Source organism: Armigeres subalbatus, unplaced genomic scaffold (genome assembly GCF_024139115.2).
Source record: "Armigeres subalbatus isolate Guangzhou_Male unplaced genomic scaffold, GZ_Asu_2 Contig446, whole genome shotgun sequence".
Lineage (NCBI taxonomy): Eukaryota > Metazoa > Arthropoda > Insecta > Diptera > Culicidae > Armigeres > Armigeres subalbatus.
Window position 1 is genome coordinate 22,956 of NW_026943201.1, and position 17,010 is coordinate 39,965.

At 45.3% G+C, this 17,010-nt stretch overlaps 1 protein-coding gene and 1 long non-coding RNA gene across 2 annotated transcripts; both read right to left on the bottom strand.

Annotated features, from left to right (window-relative positions):
* Positions 1 to 10,278: 10,278 nt before the first annotated feature.
* Positions 10,279 to 11,439, bottom strand: LOC134204201 (uncharacterized). The gene is made up of 4 exons (XR_009977806.1): positions 11,184 to 11,439; positions 10,974 to 11,117; positions 10,822 to 10,910; positions 10,279 to 10,763 (listed from the first exon to the last, which is right to left on the bottom strand). It is a non-coding gene; the product is annotated as an uncharacterized LOC134204201 (long non-coding RNA).
* Positions 11,440 to 15,949: 4,510 nt separating this feature from the next.
* Positions 15,950 to 17,004, bottom strand: LOC134204200 (cleavage and polyadenylation specificity factor 73-like). Its single transcript, XM_062679028.1, has 3 exons — positions 16,760 to 17,004; positions 16,247 to 16,695; positions 15,950 to 16,173 (listed from the first exon to the last, which is right to left on the bottom strand). The coding sequence occupies exons 1-3, from the start codon at positions 16,992 to 16,994 to the stop codon at positions 16,084 to 16,086; spliced, it is 774 nt and encodes a 257-aa protein (XP_062535012.1). The 5' UTR covers positions 16,995 to 17,004; the 3' UTR covers positions 15,950 to 16,083.
* Between the last annotated feature and the right edge of the window lie 6 nt (positions 17,005 to 17,010).

A 17,010-nucleotide genomic window follows, 5' to 3' on the forward strand; every position in this document is an offset into this window, starting at 1 on the left:
TCGAGCTAAAGAAGGACCCTACGGTTGATAGCTCGGTTATGCAAGAGCGCATTGCAAAATCGCTGGGCGCAGAGGCGGAAGTTAAATCTCTGACTCCAGAGATAAGAATGTGCAGGGATCTAGACGAGATCACGTTGGAAGAGGAGTTCAAGGATGCACTAAAGTCACAGTGTAATCTGGGTGAGGTGTAAATGACTATCCAAATAAGGAAAACATACGGAGGCACATAAACAGCGATGATTCGTCTGCCAGTAACCGCTGCCAAAAAAGTTCTAGAGGTAGGCAAACTGACTGTTGGATGGTCAAAATGCCCATTGAAAGCCGCCCCGCCAGTGAACAAACAAATGGAGAGATGCTTCAAATGTTTGGGCTATGGACACTGTGGGGTTTGAGTAAGTCACCATCAGCGTGCGATTATACATTAACACCTCAGCGTGTCGATCAGCGCAGCAAGCCATGACTCGGCCTCTTCTGGTCAGACCTCCGTGGCGTGCACACGCACCCACGGAGAGCTGCTGTCATAACAGTTCGCTCCGGCCATTTGGGGCCACACATTTTGGCGATCCTGCCAGGTTATTTGTTGGATCCTGACGCTTATTTCAAAAGGTGAGTTGAATTCAATTTTTTTGTGTGATAATGTGTTAAAATATTTGATGATAAAAAAAAACACAATAAAATGGGTTTGTATTGCTACAAAGCGCGTCTGGAAGAGCGCTGCAAAATGGATTGTGATTTGGACAATCACAAAGCGTGTCTGGACGACCGCTGGAAAATGGATTGTGGTTTGGAAAATCACAAAGCGCGTCTGGAAGACCGCTGGAAAATGGATTGTGGTTTAGAAAATCACAAATCGCGTCTGGAAGACCGCTGGAAAATGGATTGTGGTTTAGAAAATCACAAAGCGTGTCTGGAAGACCGCTGGAAAATGGATTGTGCTTTAGAATATCACAAAGCGCGTCTGGAAGACCGCTGGAAAATGGATTGTGGTTTGGAAAATCACAAAGCGCGTCTGGAAGACCGCTGGAAAATGGATTGTGGTTTAGAAAATCACAGAGCGTGTCTGGAAGACCGCTGGAAAATGGATTATGCTTTAGAATATCACAAAGCGCGTCTGGAAGACCGCTGGAAAATGGATTGTGGTTTGGGAAATCACAAAGCGCGTCTGGAAGACCGCTGGAATATGGATTGTGGTTTAGAAAATCACAGAGCGTGTCTAGAAGACCGCTGGAAAATGGATTGTGCTTTAGAATATCACAAAGCGCGTCCGGAAGACCGCTGGAAAATGGATTGTGGTTTAGAAAATCACAAAGCGTGTCTGGCAGACCGCTGGAAAATGGATTGTGGTTTGGAAAATCAGAAAGCGCGTCTGGAAGACCGCTGGAAAATGGATTGTGGTTTAGAAAATTACAGAGCGTGTCTGGAAGACCGCTGGAAAATGGATTGTGGTTTGGAAAATCACAAAGCGCGTCTATAAGAACGGCTGAAAAATGGATTGTGGTTTGGAAAATCGCAAAGCGCGGGAGATCGCTGGAAAATGGTTTGTGGTTTGCAATACCACAAGGCGCGTCTAGGAGACTGCCGAGAAAATGGTTGAAAATCTAGAAAATCCAAAGGTGGGTCATGGAAGCATTGATTCTGTTTGAAATGTGCAACTTGGTGACTTAAGTGTACATGAGACTACCAGTTAAGCTAGTTCTAACGAATTCGGAGAGATTTGGAGATCTATCGTTCGTATGCTTCAAAGTTTTTTGGAAGGCCTAATATATTATCTCGAAGTTTATTTTGGAGTTTACTGGCTTAGTAGTCGTAGCGGGATTACCCGTTGGATGAGATTCCAACATTCACGAAGCTCAAAAACGTTGCCAGCATTCACAAAGTTATAAGTTTGTACATGCGACCCACCTAGCAGAATCGCATATTGCATGCGACCCTCCCACATTGGCTTTTAGAATTTGGATAAAAATGAGTTCGCGTTAGATTGTACAAACCATTATGAATTGCTTCATATCCCACCATTATATTACTTTGAATTGATTGGAAATTATTTGAAACTCGATTTGATTGGAGTTCAGATTTGGATTAGAATTTGGTTGGAGTTGGACTTGATTGGAATGGATTTGAATTGGATTTCGATTGGATTTGAATTAGATTTGGATTAGGATTGCATTTGATTGCATTTGGAACGGATTTGGATAGGATTTTGATCGGATTTGGATTAGATTTTGATTGGATTGGATTTGGAATGGATGGGGATCGGATTAGGATTAGATTTTGATTGGATTTGGATTGGATTTAGATTGGATTAGGATTGGATGTTGATTAGAATTGGATTGAATGTGGCTTGGATTTTTATTGGAATTGGATTGAATTTGGATTGTTTGGATTTCATTGTATTTCAAAAAATCTCAAATTTTATAGTTCTTCATTTACTACATAGATCCAAATCTAATGGCTGTGATAGATTTGTGGGACAAAATAAGGACAAAATCATGAATCAATATTCGTCTTTCGCAACCCATCATTGATCAGCCCACGACCTCCCTGGGAGTCGCGGCCAACAGTTTGTGAACACATGTTCTAAGCGGTTGTTAGCAAGTTCAACATCGATATGTTGAAGATCAGCTTACTGATATTACTATTTGTGATGCTGATAAATGGATTCATTGGACGGTAAAAGATATTTAGATTATTGCCACAACATAAAATGTGAGATCAAAACCATAACACTAGGTACCAATTTAGTTTAACATTTAAACGATACAACCTTTTGACTTGCATTTTGTTGTTCTGCGATTGAAAACCTCTATGATCAGACAAGTTTATTTTGGTGTTCAGATTTCAAAGGAAATTATCGGTTTCTCAAAAGCAATATGTTCATCTTCGTCTCGCGTAAATAACATAAAAACTCAAAGGTGCAGCTCAATCGGGTTGTACATAAAGATGACGTTGAACTACGGAGCTGTATGTAATGCACAGGTTTTCGATTTTTCTGTTCCATGAGACTGAAGCAAGCGTTTTCAAGCCCAGGGTGAATCTGTTTTCGTTGTTTATCCTGCGCTGCTGAGATTGAGTGAGCTTTGCGATCCCTAGTGATGTTTATTATTTTAAGACCAACATTTGAAAAGGGTGATGAAAAAAAAAAATTTCAAATAATTGAGATTGAACAACACTCTCAAGCGATCACATATCCAAATTATCGATCGATAACAACTCGTTAGAGAGTAAGTATTGTTCGATAATTGTATCTCGATTCGCAGCATTGATTAATACTACTTTTGAACTTATTTTCCCACATGACACCAAAACACAATGCCAAACATCCAATTGAACTTTATTTTTGACATTAAGGACATAGTTGGAAGAGTACCACGATGGCCGTCAATATGGCACCTGACCTTCCACGGGTCAACCCCACACCTCCCGCACTCCTCTCCCACAAACATTCGAATGCATCGAACAGCTTCGAACAAAAGTTCAATATTCGAATTACTAACCTGTTCACAGCATATTTTTTCACTTCCCGTGATAATGAACATGTTTCTCCGAAGAATCCTATGTATTTCGGCTCGAATTATATCATAAATCAGCAATCTTGTGCCAATTTAATAGCCGTTCGCGATTTGGTGGGGTTATCACTGCACTTCACTTCTGCTCAAAGGGCATTGGAAAAATTAAGTTTTTACTCACTTCTTCGCACATTAGCAGCCCGAAATGTTGATGGAATGCAAGTGAAACATCACTTTTGAGATCAGTCACTTGTTTGAACCGAAAACTTTATAAAACTGCTATTTTGCCCGAAAAAACTATGAAAAACTGATCGCGGAGCGAATGTAAACACCGGCGGCACCGATAGCAGCAAACTAATAACTAGGGTGGTTCAAAAATTATTTTGCTCCGCCAGGCTCAGTCGATGATGTTTCATATTTTGGGTGTCGTTTGATGGTTTGGGCTGGTTTAAATAGGGGCTTATCGTGCACATGTCGTTTCAGGTTTGTATGACTGACCGTTGATATGGCGAGGTTGAATTTAACATTATTCTGATTGTGGCACTCCGTCATTGGGCGCTGGCGATGGGGAGACCATATGACTGGATGAAATACCACTTGTCATAAGACAAGTTTGTACAATCCCATTTAATTCACCACTTAATTGTACCTTGACAGATACGTATTTCGACCTCAACAGTAAGGTCGTCTTCAGTGTCTCGTTCTTGCCCGACTAAGTGGTGGAATTAAATGGGATTTTACAAACTCTTCTTATGACAAGTGAAAACATTCCACTAAAAAGCTCAAACTAATTTTCTTAACAAAATTGATGAAATATTCAAGAGCTTTAACTCCATAGACAATGCATATTGAATGGTCGTTCCAATAGTTGGAAGTCGATTTCAATCGAGGTTGCCAGTCTTTAGCATTAAGGATGTTATCGATTATTTAGTAATTTGCATTCGATCCACTAGTAACGTAGTTACAGCAATATTTTCAGTAACTTAGACTAAATGATAACGAAATTTCAATAATTTAGTTTAAGTTACTGCTACTAGCGCTATAACTCCGTTATTAGTTGAATTCTAACAACAAACCATCAGGCAGAGTTGTAGAAAAACCTTCGCACTAGAAGTCCACCATACAACACATTTTGAAAATCAGCTTCTGGAATAAGTTATTGACAAAATACTAAATGATCGAACGCAAATTACTTAACGATCGATAACATCCTTGTTTAGCATGATAATCAGGCTTCTCAGAAGGAATCAGTGAAACGTGTAATTCAACAAAATAGCCAGAATTTGTCTGTGATATCTGCACCAGGGGCAGATACTTCGTACAGAAAGTGTGACATGGGGGTGAGCGGGATATAAAATGCTATTTTTTGCGTTACGTAATCAATGGTTCTTTTCTGCGGTGCGAATTTCGTTCAGTGAAGTCTCTGGAATGTTGCTTTCAGCTATGTGGGTTCTCTTTTCACCAGCGTTTGGAGGGGAGGCGCTGTAGCCAGTGTAGTGAAAGGTTTAGTTTCACATACTAGTTTTCATACATACTTGAACCGGCTTGTGCTCACCCAGGTTTTGTTCGATTCGGTTTTTGGAGCTGGGTCGTTTTTTGAACCACCCTACTAATATTTTATGTTTTTTATAAATACGACACCAATACTACTACAGTATATGACAGTTTTATTGTACCAATATTTTCAAAGCTTTGTTTTGGTACTCAACCCACCTTCACCTTAAATTGGTATTAGTTAGGTTTACATCTGAATGATAATTAATTCCAAAATTTGAAAAGTTATCGCCTACTTTTCACACCTGAAAAGTTATCAAATGATAATTCCAATAATTATCGTATGAGAATTAGAGTACCGCTGCAACCGACGCAAACTGGGACCGAGACTAAGCACTATGTCAGTCTTAAAGCTCGGTGCCTCATTACAGAAAAGCCCATCGTAAAAGCTGGGCTGTCAACGGCGTTTGTTGGTCAGGTCATCCTATGGAGGAAGTCAGAGTTGACGCGGTGCAACACGACGCGACAAAAAAGTTTGAGAGTTTATTGATAACTATATAATAATAATTATATTATTATTCCTTCAAATGAGTTGCGTCAGACTTTGCGTTTACTCCGGCAGACACCTAGGAATCAGCAAAGACGATCCGAAGAAAGTTTACCAGAACTGTCAACAATAGACGTTAGCGAGAAGCTGTCGTCAAACGCCCCCAAGCTTTCGAGAGAAAACTCGCGTGTAACTTAGCAGAAATGAACTGCATCAGTTAAAAGCCCTCTAAGTTGCAATAACTTGACGTCTATGCTGGCTAGAGGTTTCCAGTCAACCTTACGAACAATGGCGCAGAATCCAGAGATGGCGAGATCGATTCTTGATCCGATCTAGGTTGTTTTCGGGTAGGAAACATTCTCGACATAGTGTGCGACACTTTGCGACACAAGATGGTAAAGATGCAAAGGCAGGCATAGAAAGCTTTCAATTAATATCTAAAGAAATGCTAATAGATTGTAATTTGAAAAGCAGGCCAAGTTTCAGTTGGAATGTAGTGCTATGCAAGAAGAAGCTTGCGATGCACCTACGAGATTGACTGATTCGCCGGAGCCGATTGCTAAACTATTAGCATGTTTTCAAAAGTAAAGAATCATACATGTAAATATTGTAACACTGGAGTTGGTTTTCACGCGGAGGATATAAGCCGCGTAAATTAAAACAACGTAAAAAAACTGCGTAAATCCCAAAATTCAAGTGAAATAAAATCGCATAAAAAAGCGATTCGTGTATAAAAAACCGCGTAAAAAAACGACTTCAGTATACATCGGGTATGAAGCGTTGACTCTTCCTTGATCGAATGGTCCAAGAAAATTGAAAATACATCGGAAACGGCTAAGATATTAACGATCAAAGTCTATCATATTTTCATGAATTTTTCAATCGTAAAGTGTACCACAATATAGAAAAGTCAGACGTAGCTCTACGTCAAAAAAAAAAAATCATTGCGTTCTATGCTAGAGGATTTTTTTTCCCTTTTTTAATGAGAGAAGAAGGGAAATGTGGGGTTTGAGTAAGTCACCATCAGCGTGCGATTATACATTAACACCTCAGCGTGTCGATCAGCGCAGCAAGCCATGACTCGGCCTCTTCTGGTCAGACCTCCGTGGCGTGCACACGCACCCACGGAGAGCTGCTGTCATAACAGTTCGCTCCGGCCATTTGGGGCCACACAGACACCGGGCAGGAGCTTGCAAAGGTCCGGACAGATCCAACAAGTGTTGGAAATGCGGAGAAACAGGTCATTTTGCGAAAGACTGCACGCAAAGACCCAAGTGCATGCTTTGCACACCAGAGGACGGAAATGACCATCAGACGGGTGGCTACAAATGCCCTGCATATCAGAAGGCGATCGCAGGTCAGCAGTAGTGGATATAATTCAGATTAATCTGAATCACTGCGATACCGCACAGCAACTGTTATGGCAGTCAACAACAGAAACGATGTGTGACGTAGCGATAATTGCAGATCCGTATCGAGTTCCTCCTGATAACGGCAACTGGGTGGCTGATAGAACGGGAATGGCTGCAATACAAGTTATGGGCAGATTTCCTATCCAAGAAGTGGTAGAGAGTTCATGTGAGGGATTCGTGATCGTCAAAATCAACGGCGTTTACGTATGCAGTTGCTATGCGCCTCCAAGGCGGACAGTGGAGCAGTTTAGCCAGATGCTAGAGCGGTTAACCGAGAACCTGATTGGACGAAGGCCGGTCATTATGGGGGGTGATTTCAATGCCTGGGCTGTGGAGTGGGGCAGCAGAGTCACCAATACAAGAGGGTATATTCTCCTGGAAGCTCTGGCGAAGCTAGATGTACGATTGTGCAATGAAGGCTCCGTAAGCACATTTCGGAGAGACGGGAGGGAGTCTATTATCGATGTCACGTTCTGCAGTCCTTCGTTGATGGCGAACATGAACTGGAAAGTTAGCGAAGAGTACACCCATAGCGATCACCAGGCGATTCGCTATTGTATTGGGCAACGAAACCATGCGACAACACAGAGAAGAGTGACCGCTGAGCAGAAGTGGAAGACGAAAGCCTTCGACAAGGACCTCTTTATAGAGGCACTTCGACCGGACAACAGTTTCGAGAACGACGATGCGGCCGAACTTATAAGAAAGATGGTAGCGGCTTGTGATGCCGCAATGCCGCGAAAACTGGAGCCTAGGAGCAATCGGCGTCCAGCCTACTGGTGAAACGAGAGGCTCAGTGCACTACGCGCTGCTTGTCTTAGATCCAGGAGGCGGGCACAGAGAGCGAGGACGGAACCAGAGAGAGAGGAGCGCAAGGCGGCGTTCCGGGAAGCTAGAATCGCATTGAAACGGGCAATCAAGATTAGCAAGTCAGATTGCTACAAAGAGCTATGCCGAGAAGCAGACGCCAATCCCTGGGGCGACGTGTACAGCGTTGTAATGGCGAAGATTAAAGGCCCGTCGACGCCAGCTGAAACGTGCCCATACATGCTGAAGGAAATCGTGGAGGGTCTCTTCCCGAAACACAATCCGACTACGTGGCCACCGATACCGTACGGAGAAGAAGAAGCAATCTCAGAGGGTCGGCAAGTGTCCAATGATGAGCTGGCAGATGCTGCGAAGCGCCTGAAAATGAAGAAAGCACCCGGTCCAAATGGAATACCAAACGTGGCCCTGAAAGCTGCAATTTTGGCATATCCGGATATGTTCAGAACGATACTCCAGAAGTGCCTAGACGAGGGTAACTTTCCAGAAATGTGGAAGACCCAGAAGCTGGTATTGCTGCCAAAACCAGGAAAGCCGCCGGGACATACGGCCTTGTACAGGCCTATATGCCTGCTAGACACAGTTGGGAAACTTCTGGAGAGGATCATCCCAAAAAGACTGACGAAGTGTATGGAGGGTGAGCGTGGACTGTCAAACATGCAGTTTGGATTCCGCAAAGGAGTATCGACAGTGGATGCAATTCGCACTGTGCTCGAGAGTGCTGAGAAAGCATCTAAACAGAAGCGAAGAGGAGATCGATACTGCACAGTAGTTATGATAGACGTAAAGAACGCATTCAACAGTGCCAGCTTTGAAGCCATTGCCGCTGCGCTGCATAGAATGCGGGTTCCTGAATATCTTTGCCTCATCCTAAAGAGTTACTTTGAGAACAGAGTCCTGGTGTACAACACGAACGAAGGGAAAAAGTTGATGCGTGTTACAGCGGGTGTTCCTCAGGGCTCCATACTCGGCCCAACCCTCTGGAACGGAATGTATGATGGAGTCCTGACATTGCGGCTGCCCAGGAAAGTGAAAATCGTGGGTTTTGCGGACGACGTGTCATTAACAGTGATGGGCGAGACACTCGAAGAAGTGGAGGCGTCTGTGACAGAGGTAATAGCCACGATCGAGAGCTGGATGAATGGAGTTAAGCTACAAATAGCTCACCACTAAACGGAGGTGCTATTAGTCAGCAACTGCAAGGCTATCCAGCGGATGGAATCGTCGTCGGAGGACATGCGATTGTTTCGAAGCGATCACTGAAGCACCTGGGAGTGATGATCGACGACCGGCTAAATTTCAACAGCCACGTTGACTACGCCTGTGAAAAGTCGGCGAAGGCAATGAACGCAATAGCGAGGATCATGCCATGCCATGTTGGCGGCCCACGAAGCAGCACGAGGCGTCTGCTAGTTAGTGTCTCGTCATCGATACTGCGGTATGGGGTTCCTGCCTGGGGAAAAGCACTGCAAAGCAATCGGAACCGGGAAAAGCTGAAAAGTGTGTTCCGGCTGATGGCCATACGAGTTGCAAGTGCGTATAGAACGATATCGTCGGAGGCAGTATGCGTTATCGCCGGGATGGTACCCATTTGCATCACCCTGGCGGAAGACATCGAGTGCTACCAGTGGAGAGACACCGGAAACATGAGAAAGGTGGCGAAAATTCGTTCGATGGCGATGTGGCAGCAGAAGTGGGACAGTACTGAGAAAGGAAGGTGGATCCACCGGCTCATTCCAAATCTGTCGACGTGGATGAACAGAAAGCATGGCGAAGTAAACTTCTACCTGACGCAGTTCCTGTCGGGCCACGGATGCTTTCGGAAGTATTTACATCGGTTCGGACACACCAATTCCCCGTTATGTCCAGAATGTGAGAATGTTGAAGAGACGCCGGAGCATGTGGTGTTCTATTGTCCGCGGTTTGCGGAAATTCGTAGAGAAATGCCTGTCCCAAGGGCGGATAATATCGCAGAGCGAATGTGTCACGAGGAAGACACGTGGAATTCGGTAAGCAGAGTCGTGACGCAAATACTGTCGGAGCTGCAGCGTAGATGGAGGCGAGATCAGCGAATAAGTGCCAATTCTGGGGAGTATTCAGCGCAGTGAGCAGTGTTTGGCTTCGGGTCGTCGCGGCGCCGGTGAACCGGAAGTTTTCTGCCAACCGGAATCGTCGGACCGACCTCGGCACTCGAACAGCCAACCTGCAGAAGAAAGAAGAAGAAAGCGATTTGGGTACGTAGGGCACCCGAGGACGATGTCGAGGCAATGCGTGAAAGCGTCCCCTGCGATAGCCGCCGGTAGTCGGGGCACCACCAGTGCGGAAGTTTCCTTCACCGGAACTGGTGGACCACCCTCGACGCCGGGGGGAGTCAGGAGGATTCGAGTCAGGTGCATGTCAGTCAGTTTGTTGTGAAACGACCTCTGTCGGGAACTGAATGGACATTGGTCGGCCGGCTAAGCAACAATAAACGCCACAAAATTGATTACGTGTACAAGCATGTTTTATTTTCGAATCGTAACATCACTGCCCAGGTACTATCTTGCTCCCTACTCTCCTATTCTTCATCACCTGCATGCATTCTTCTTTTTTCTTTCCGCTGCTACTCTTCTAATTCTTCTTCGTGGCCTTCGGCCCATGCACAGGGTACTCACGTCCAACGTACGCTGACCAGAAGACAGCCATCGGTTTCCGACTGCGCTCGAGCCTACCTGCCTCACGACGATACTCGAGCGATGCAATCAGCACCCTTGGATGTTGTGTCGACAGCCGTGCCCGTTACTCGTCTGATCCACGTGTCTCCCCAACAGCAGCCCCCACTGGGTATCAATGCACGCACCTCTGGTAATCTGCGAAGCACTCCCTTGGAACAGTCCCGATGTTGTCGTCCCAGTCGCGTATCGGGATCGTGGTAGGGATACCGCTCCCCTCGATTGCACCGGGAACTGGAAATCAAAATCAAGTAGAAAAAGAAAAGCCCTGAGGCATTCCTCAGGTTAGGCTCTGATAGTCCATTGTGTGGTCAGCAACAACTCACTTCTTTCCGAAGGCTTTTCTTCTCGGTGCTACCTGTGGTGTAGTGCCAAAGCTGCCTGTTGGTGTGGTGCCAGACGTGAGCTGATCAGCCTGCAGCGAAATTATGTGGTGAAATTTTCAATTTCATTTTTAATTAGCTCTGCTGTAGCTCACCTATCAACGTTTTACGGAATCACGCTAGCGACTCGTGCGCGCCGAGTAGAGAACCACCGGAGAATCGTCCGTACACCTCTGAACGCTCAACCTCTATGTTGTGGCGAGACAACGCGCGTGGTCACGGAATGATTAGCGAGCAATCTGAGTGGGAACGAAATAGCGAGTTCCATTATTTGGCACCAATGCGATATATTTGATTCCACGTACCTTCGGCGCAAAACCAAGTGAATGAGCGTGCTGGCCGCTGTAGTTCCAAATTCTCGCCAATTAAAGCTCTCCCGGACTCCGTGTTTCGGCGTTCAAGCAAATGTTGGCACCTGTTGTCCCGTTATCCGCACGACAACGATGAATTTCCCTGCGCCGTTTCTCGTGAAGGTGAAATCTTCAACTTCGGTCACTTCGGAGTGTGGCTAGACCGAACAATCTTTGCCTGCCGACTCACTGTTTGCGGATAAGGTGTGTGTGTTCAGCGGATGAAATGTTTCCGCTTTTCGCTGAGCTTCCGATGACAGCTGTTTTCCGCTATGTTGTTTTCGATGTGCCCATGTGGTGTTTTTGTTTTGTTTTTTATTTGTTGTACACGCTCAAAATTCTTTTTGGGTTTTAGATGTTAAGCTTGTACACGTTACTTAGCAGTGGATTAGCCAGCCAGTCGGCGAACTAGCCTAAGCTAGGGTCCGGAATATTAGAAGAAGTGCATGAGCACAGCTCGACCCCCCCCCCCCCCAAGTAGTCGCAGCATCCCGTGGTCCCGGGGGGATCGAGGCAAGGAGGATAAGGGACCCGGTTTATCCGGGAGGCACATTTTTAGCAGGTCGGGAGGAGCCCATCCCTGTTCGCCTTCGAGCATAGTGTGGATGCTCGAGGTGTCTGTCGCGCAGATTTTTGATGGCCTTTAACCCTTGAAAAACAATACACATACACACATACATACACACGGACAGACAGACATTTGCTCAGCTCGTCAAGCTGAGTCGTTTGGTATATAACACTATGGGTCTCCGAGGCTTCTATAAAAAAAATCGTTTTCGTAGTGAAATGATAGCCTTTCGGTACAACTTTGTTGTACGAGAAAGGCAAAACGATACGACACAAACAAAATATATTGGGTGATGGGGAGTAAGAGGGGGAAGCAGTGAGGGTCCTAAATGTGTAAAAAAGAGATCGGTGAATACAGAATAGCGATTTTATATTGAAAGTAGATATTCACCTAGCGGATTGGGTAGACAGAATATAATTTAAAAGCCCCAAACTATTTCTATCCGACTCTTAGACCTGTACCTGTACGGACCTAAATTGACTGACCAGAAATATTTGGCAATTATCTCTTAACACGTGAGCTAGAACGGTGAATATTATATTGTAAGTGCTGAATATAAGGATTTGAGTGAACTCTTGTGAATTAATCACCATTTTTGTATGTACCTTCGATTAACTAAGTCACGTGCACCTTGTGACTAACAGTTATTAAGATAAGCTAGTTACTTCCAAAAAGGTAATGTAGTTGAAATTAATTGAAATAACCGTTGAACAGGCGAAGCGTGTATAAAACCCGCTGCTCAACGCGAGTGTTCCGTTGGGAACCCAAAAACGATAGTGTACCCCAGTATCCCCTTTACAACGTGCTCCATTGGGATTACCGGGATTACCACGCAGTAAATAACACCACCCCCGCTTTCCGTAGTGACGTCAATCCTCGGCCAACGCTACTCAACAAACAATCTGTGAGATGTTAGACGCTGGTTAGAGACTGTTAGCTATGTTACTTCTCGAAAACATAACTAAAATATGTTTCCACTGGAACATCAATTCGATTCTATGCTTGTATGTTCGAATAAGTTGCCTGGACGCCATTTTATTTCGATTGAAAAAAACAGTCGTCTCGCCGCCGCGATTGCATCCGCCACCGGTAGAATAGAGAAAAAGTGTCTTTTCCATCTTTTCGTCGTTCCGGATATCATTTATCGGTGAGAAAATCTATTAACATAATATAGGGCGAGAAGTGTAGTGTGGAGTGTGGAGTATAGGAAATCATTTTCCACTTTAAAGTGATTATTTGGAATTTTTCTGCTCCGATTTCGATGATGCGTACCTACCATGGCGGAAACGCGAAAAAATAGTTGTTGAGACAATTATGCATGTTTATTCAACTGTTCAAGTTGGAAAAATATGTGACACACCGATGGGGACGAAAATGAATCTGCTTATAAGAAATATGAATAAAATTATGTGGATATGTTGGCCCTTGGCCGTTCCCTTCCTTGGCCGTGTGGTGGTGTGGTGCTTCAATTCCCGGTTACGGGCCTAAACGTCACGGTGATGTGCGTTAGTCAAAGCGTGTGCGAAAACCATCAGTACGAATGAGACGCCATCTGTACGCTTGAGACTGAAATCATCTTTAACGAATTTTGAAAAGGATCCGAAGCGATACTCCGTACGCTATTACACTGTCCACGTGCGAGACGTCGTAATTGTGGAAGGAAACTTGAAATAGCCGTTGACGACTAGCGGTTACACAGTAGAGAATACACAGCAAACCGTGTTCCGTATCACGACGAAAAGCGGCCAACCAGAACTCGGAGGTCTCGTGACTTCCTGCCGGAAGATCAGCCACATGCCTGAAGCAGAAAACTAAGGTCAGACTATTTCATTATATTGTATCTAGCTATAAGAAAACCAAACAGAATTAGGAAAACCAGTTAGCGTGACGTCACTAAACAGGAAAGCTTTTCTCGGGATAGTTCCCATGTAGGGTTGAATTCAAGAATGCTCAAACTTAGCACTAAACAGCCAAGTAATCAGCATAATGTGTAAGAGCACTGTGTCTATGAATCTCTTTCTTTTTGGATTTTTATGAAAGTTAGGATATAACAAGACCCGAGCCCAAGTACTGGTGTTAGGTGGGACACCAAACAGACCTGACATGACGGCCCTCCGACGAGACAGGAGGTTTGCGCAGGCCCAATAAGCCGCCTGGAAAACCAATAATTACGAACAATATAAGAGATAATACGACTCGATATAATATAATCGGCAAAGATCTAGGCGACGAATAAAGGATCACGATTGGAAGCTTGGAACATGGAGCTTCGCAGGTTGCGACAGGAAAATCTACGATGAATTACATCCCCGCAACTTCGACGTCGTAGCGTTGCAGGAAATCTGCTGGAGAGGACAGAAAGTGTGGAAAAGCGGGCATCGAGCGGCGACCTTCTGTGGCACCACCAACGAGCTGGGAACCGGCTTCATAGTGCTGGGTAAGATGCGCCATCGTGTGATTGGGTTGCAGCCAATCAATGCAAGGATGTGCAAGCTGAGGATTAAAGGCCGTTTCTTCAACTATAGCATCATCAACGTGCACTGCCCCCACAAAGGAAGACCCGACGACGAGAAAGAAGCGTTCTACGCACAGCTGGAGCAGACATACGATAGATGCCCATTACGGGACGTCAAAATCGTCATCGGCGACATGAACGCACAGGTAGGAAGGGAGGAAATGTATAGACCGGGCATCGGACCGGATAGTCTGCACACAGTATCGAATGACAACGGCCAACGATGCATAAACTTCGCGGCCTCCCGCGGAATGGTAGTCCGAAGCACCTTCTTTCCCCGCAAAAATATCCACAAGGCCACATGGCGATCACCTAACCAAGAAAGCGAAAGCCAAATCGACTACGTTCTAATCGACGGTAAATTCTTCTCCGACATCACGAACGTCCGCGCTTACCGCAGTGCGAATATTGAATCCGACCACTACCTCGTTGCAGTATGCTTGCGCTCAAAACTCTCGACGGTGTACAACACGCGTCGAAGTCAGACGCCGCGGCTTAACATTGGGCGGCTACAAGATGGTAGACTAGCCCAAGGATACGCGCAGTAGCTGGAAGTGGCATTCCCAACAGAAGAGCAGCTAGGCGCAGCGTCTATTGAAGATGGCTGGAGAGATATTCGATCTGCCATAGGTAGCACCGCAACCGCTGCACTTAGCACGGCGCCCTCGGATCAGAGAAACGACTGGTATGATGGCGAATGTGAGCAGTTAGTGGAAGAGAAGAATGCAGCATGGGCGAGATTGCTGCAACACCGCTCGAGAGCGAACGAGGCACGATATAAACGGGCGCGGTACAGATAAAACTCGATTTTCCGGAGAAAAAAGCGCCAGCAGGAAGATCGAGACCGTGAAGAGACGGAGCAACTGTACCACGCTAATAACGCACGAAAACCCTATGAGAAGTTGAACTGTCTACGTAAGGGCCACGTGCCACAGCCTGATATGTGTAAGGACATAAACGGGAACCTTCTTACGAACGAGCGTGAGGTGATCCACAGGTGGCGGCAGCACTACGAAGAACACCTGAATGGCGATGTGGCAGACAACGGTGACGGTATGGTAATGAACCTAGGAGCACGCGCGCAGGACATGCAACTTCCGGCTCCGAATCTCCAGGAAATCCAGGAGGAGATCGACCGGCTGAAAAACAACAAAGCTCCTGGAGCTTTTCAACTACCAGGAGAGCTGTTTAAACACGGTGGTGAGGCACTGGCTAGAGCGCTGCACTGGGTGATTATCAAGGTTTGGAAAGATGAGGTTCTGCCGCAGGAGTGGATGGGAGGTGTCGTGTGTCCTATCTACGAAAAGGGCGATAAGGTGGATCGATCAGGTGGAGGACGATTTGCGGACCGCAGACTGCGTGGTTGGCAAAGTGCAGCCATGGACCGAGTTGAATGGAGAAGCCTTTTTTGTGCAGCACAGGCCACTCCGGCCTTAGTCCGGTAAAAATAATTTTTAAATAGAGCAGACCAATCACCTCAAAAAGCGTCAAAATCCGGAAGAGTTGGGAAATGGGACTGTTCCCAAATGGAGTAAATTGTTTTGGCGATCAAATATTCTGAAAACTGTTTTCACACTTTGAACACGGTTTTTTAAAATGCATTGATTTCGGCTGTTTCAGGGCGATATAAAGACATGGTTTTACTTTTTTTTAAAGGTTGTAATACAATTTGTTTGTATGTATAATGAGAAAAATGGATAAATGTATATGATAAACGATTCTATACGTGCCTATCAGAGTGTGGCTCGCCTAAAGAAGCCATTATAAAATACTTACGATACTTGTACAAGATTTTGGTGCAACTTGTTGACGGTCGTCTTCACCGTTTGATACAGGACCTCATCCTGTTCACATGACACTTCCTGTTAGGATAGATAATTCAAATTATAAAATCAGATTTACTACAGATGCACTGTCAAAAATTAGAATCCTTACCAAAGTATTCAGATTGATGTCCACCTGTTTGCCGTGAACGGTCACGCTCAAGCTATCTCCCTTAAACAGCTTCGGCACGGAGCTCGCTCCGAACATTTCCTGCAGCGTCTCAATTAAGCACTCCTTGAAGTGCATCTTGTCCGGCTTTGTAGCCGATGCTCCCTTCACCATACTGCCACTCAGTTCCGACTGCAGCAGGGTGGCCAGTACCGTGTCGGCGTACATATCGTTCACAGGGGTGGCCTGCCATTCCATGACGACGATCTTACCGTCGAACGACAGATCGATGCAGTCAAATATTTTAATCTTCTTGTCATTTTCCGTCGTTTCTGACGACACGGTTCCCGGTCCGCCGATGCGCTCCAGCAGCAGTCTCAACGTGGCAATGGAACCCTTCCAGTGGATGCTCTGCCGCTGGGTCACCACCGACATACTCATGTCAGTGTATTCTGTGAACATTATTGAAAAAAAATTACTACCTGTAATTAAATTTGAACATGAAAAGACACTTACTCGACAGATCTGACGCAGCCAACAGATGATACTTAAAATCCCGTTTCACCAGAACTCCGGACAGCTTCTGGCCCTCTTCGGGATTTTTCACAGCTAGATTTCCCATTACTTTGGCGGTTTTCTCACCTCGGAAATACAACTCTACCGCGTGCGTATTCTTCGGGTTGTACAATGAAATGTTGGCGTTGGGGTCGCTTTCATACTCCCGCTGGAGAGCCGATTTCAAACGATTCATTTCATTCTGTTCCCCA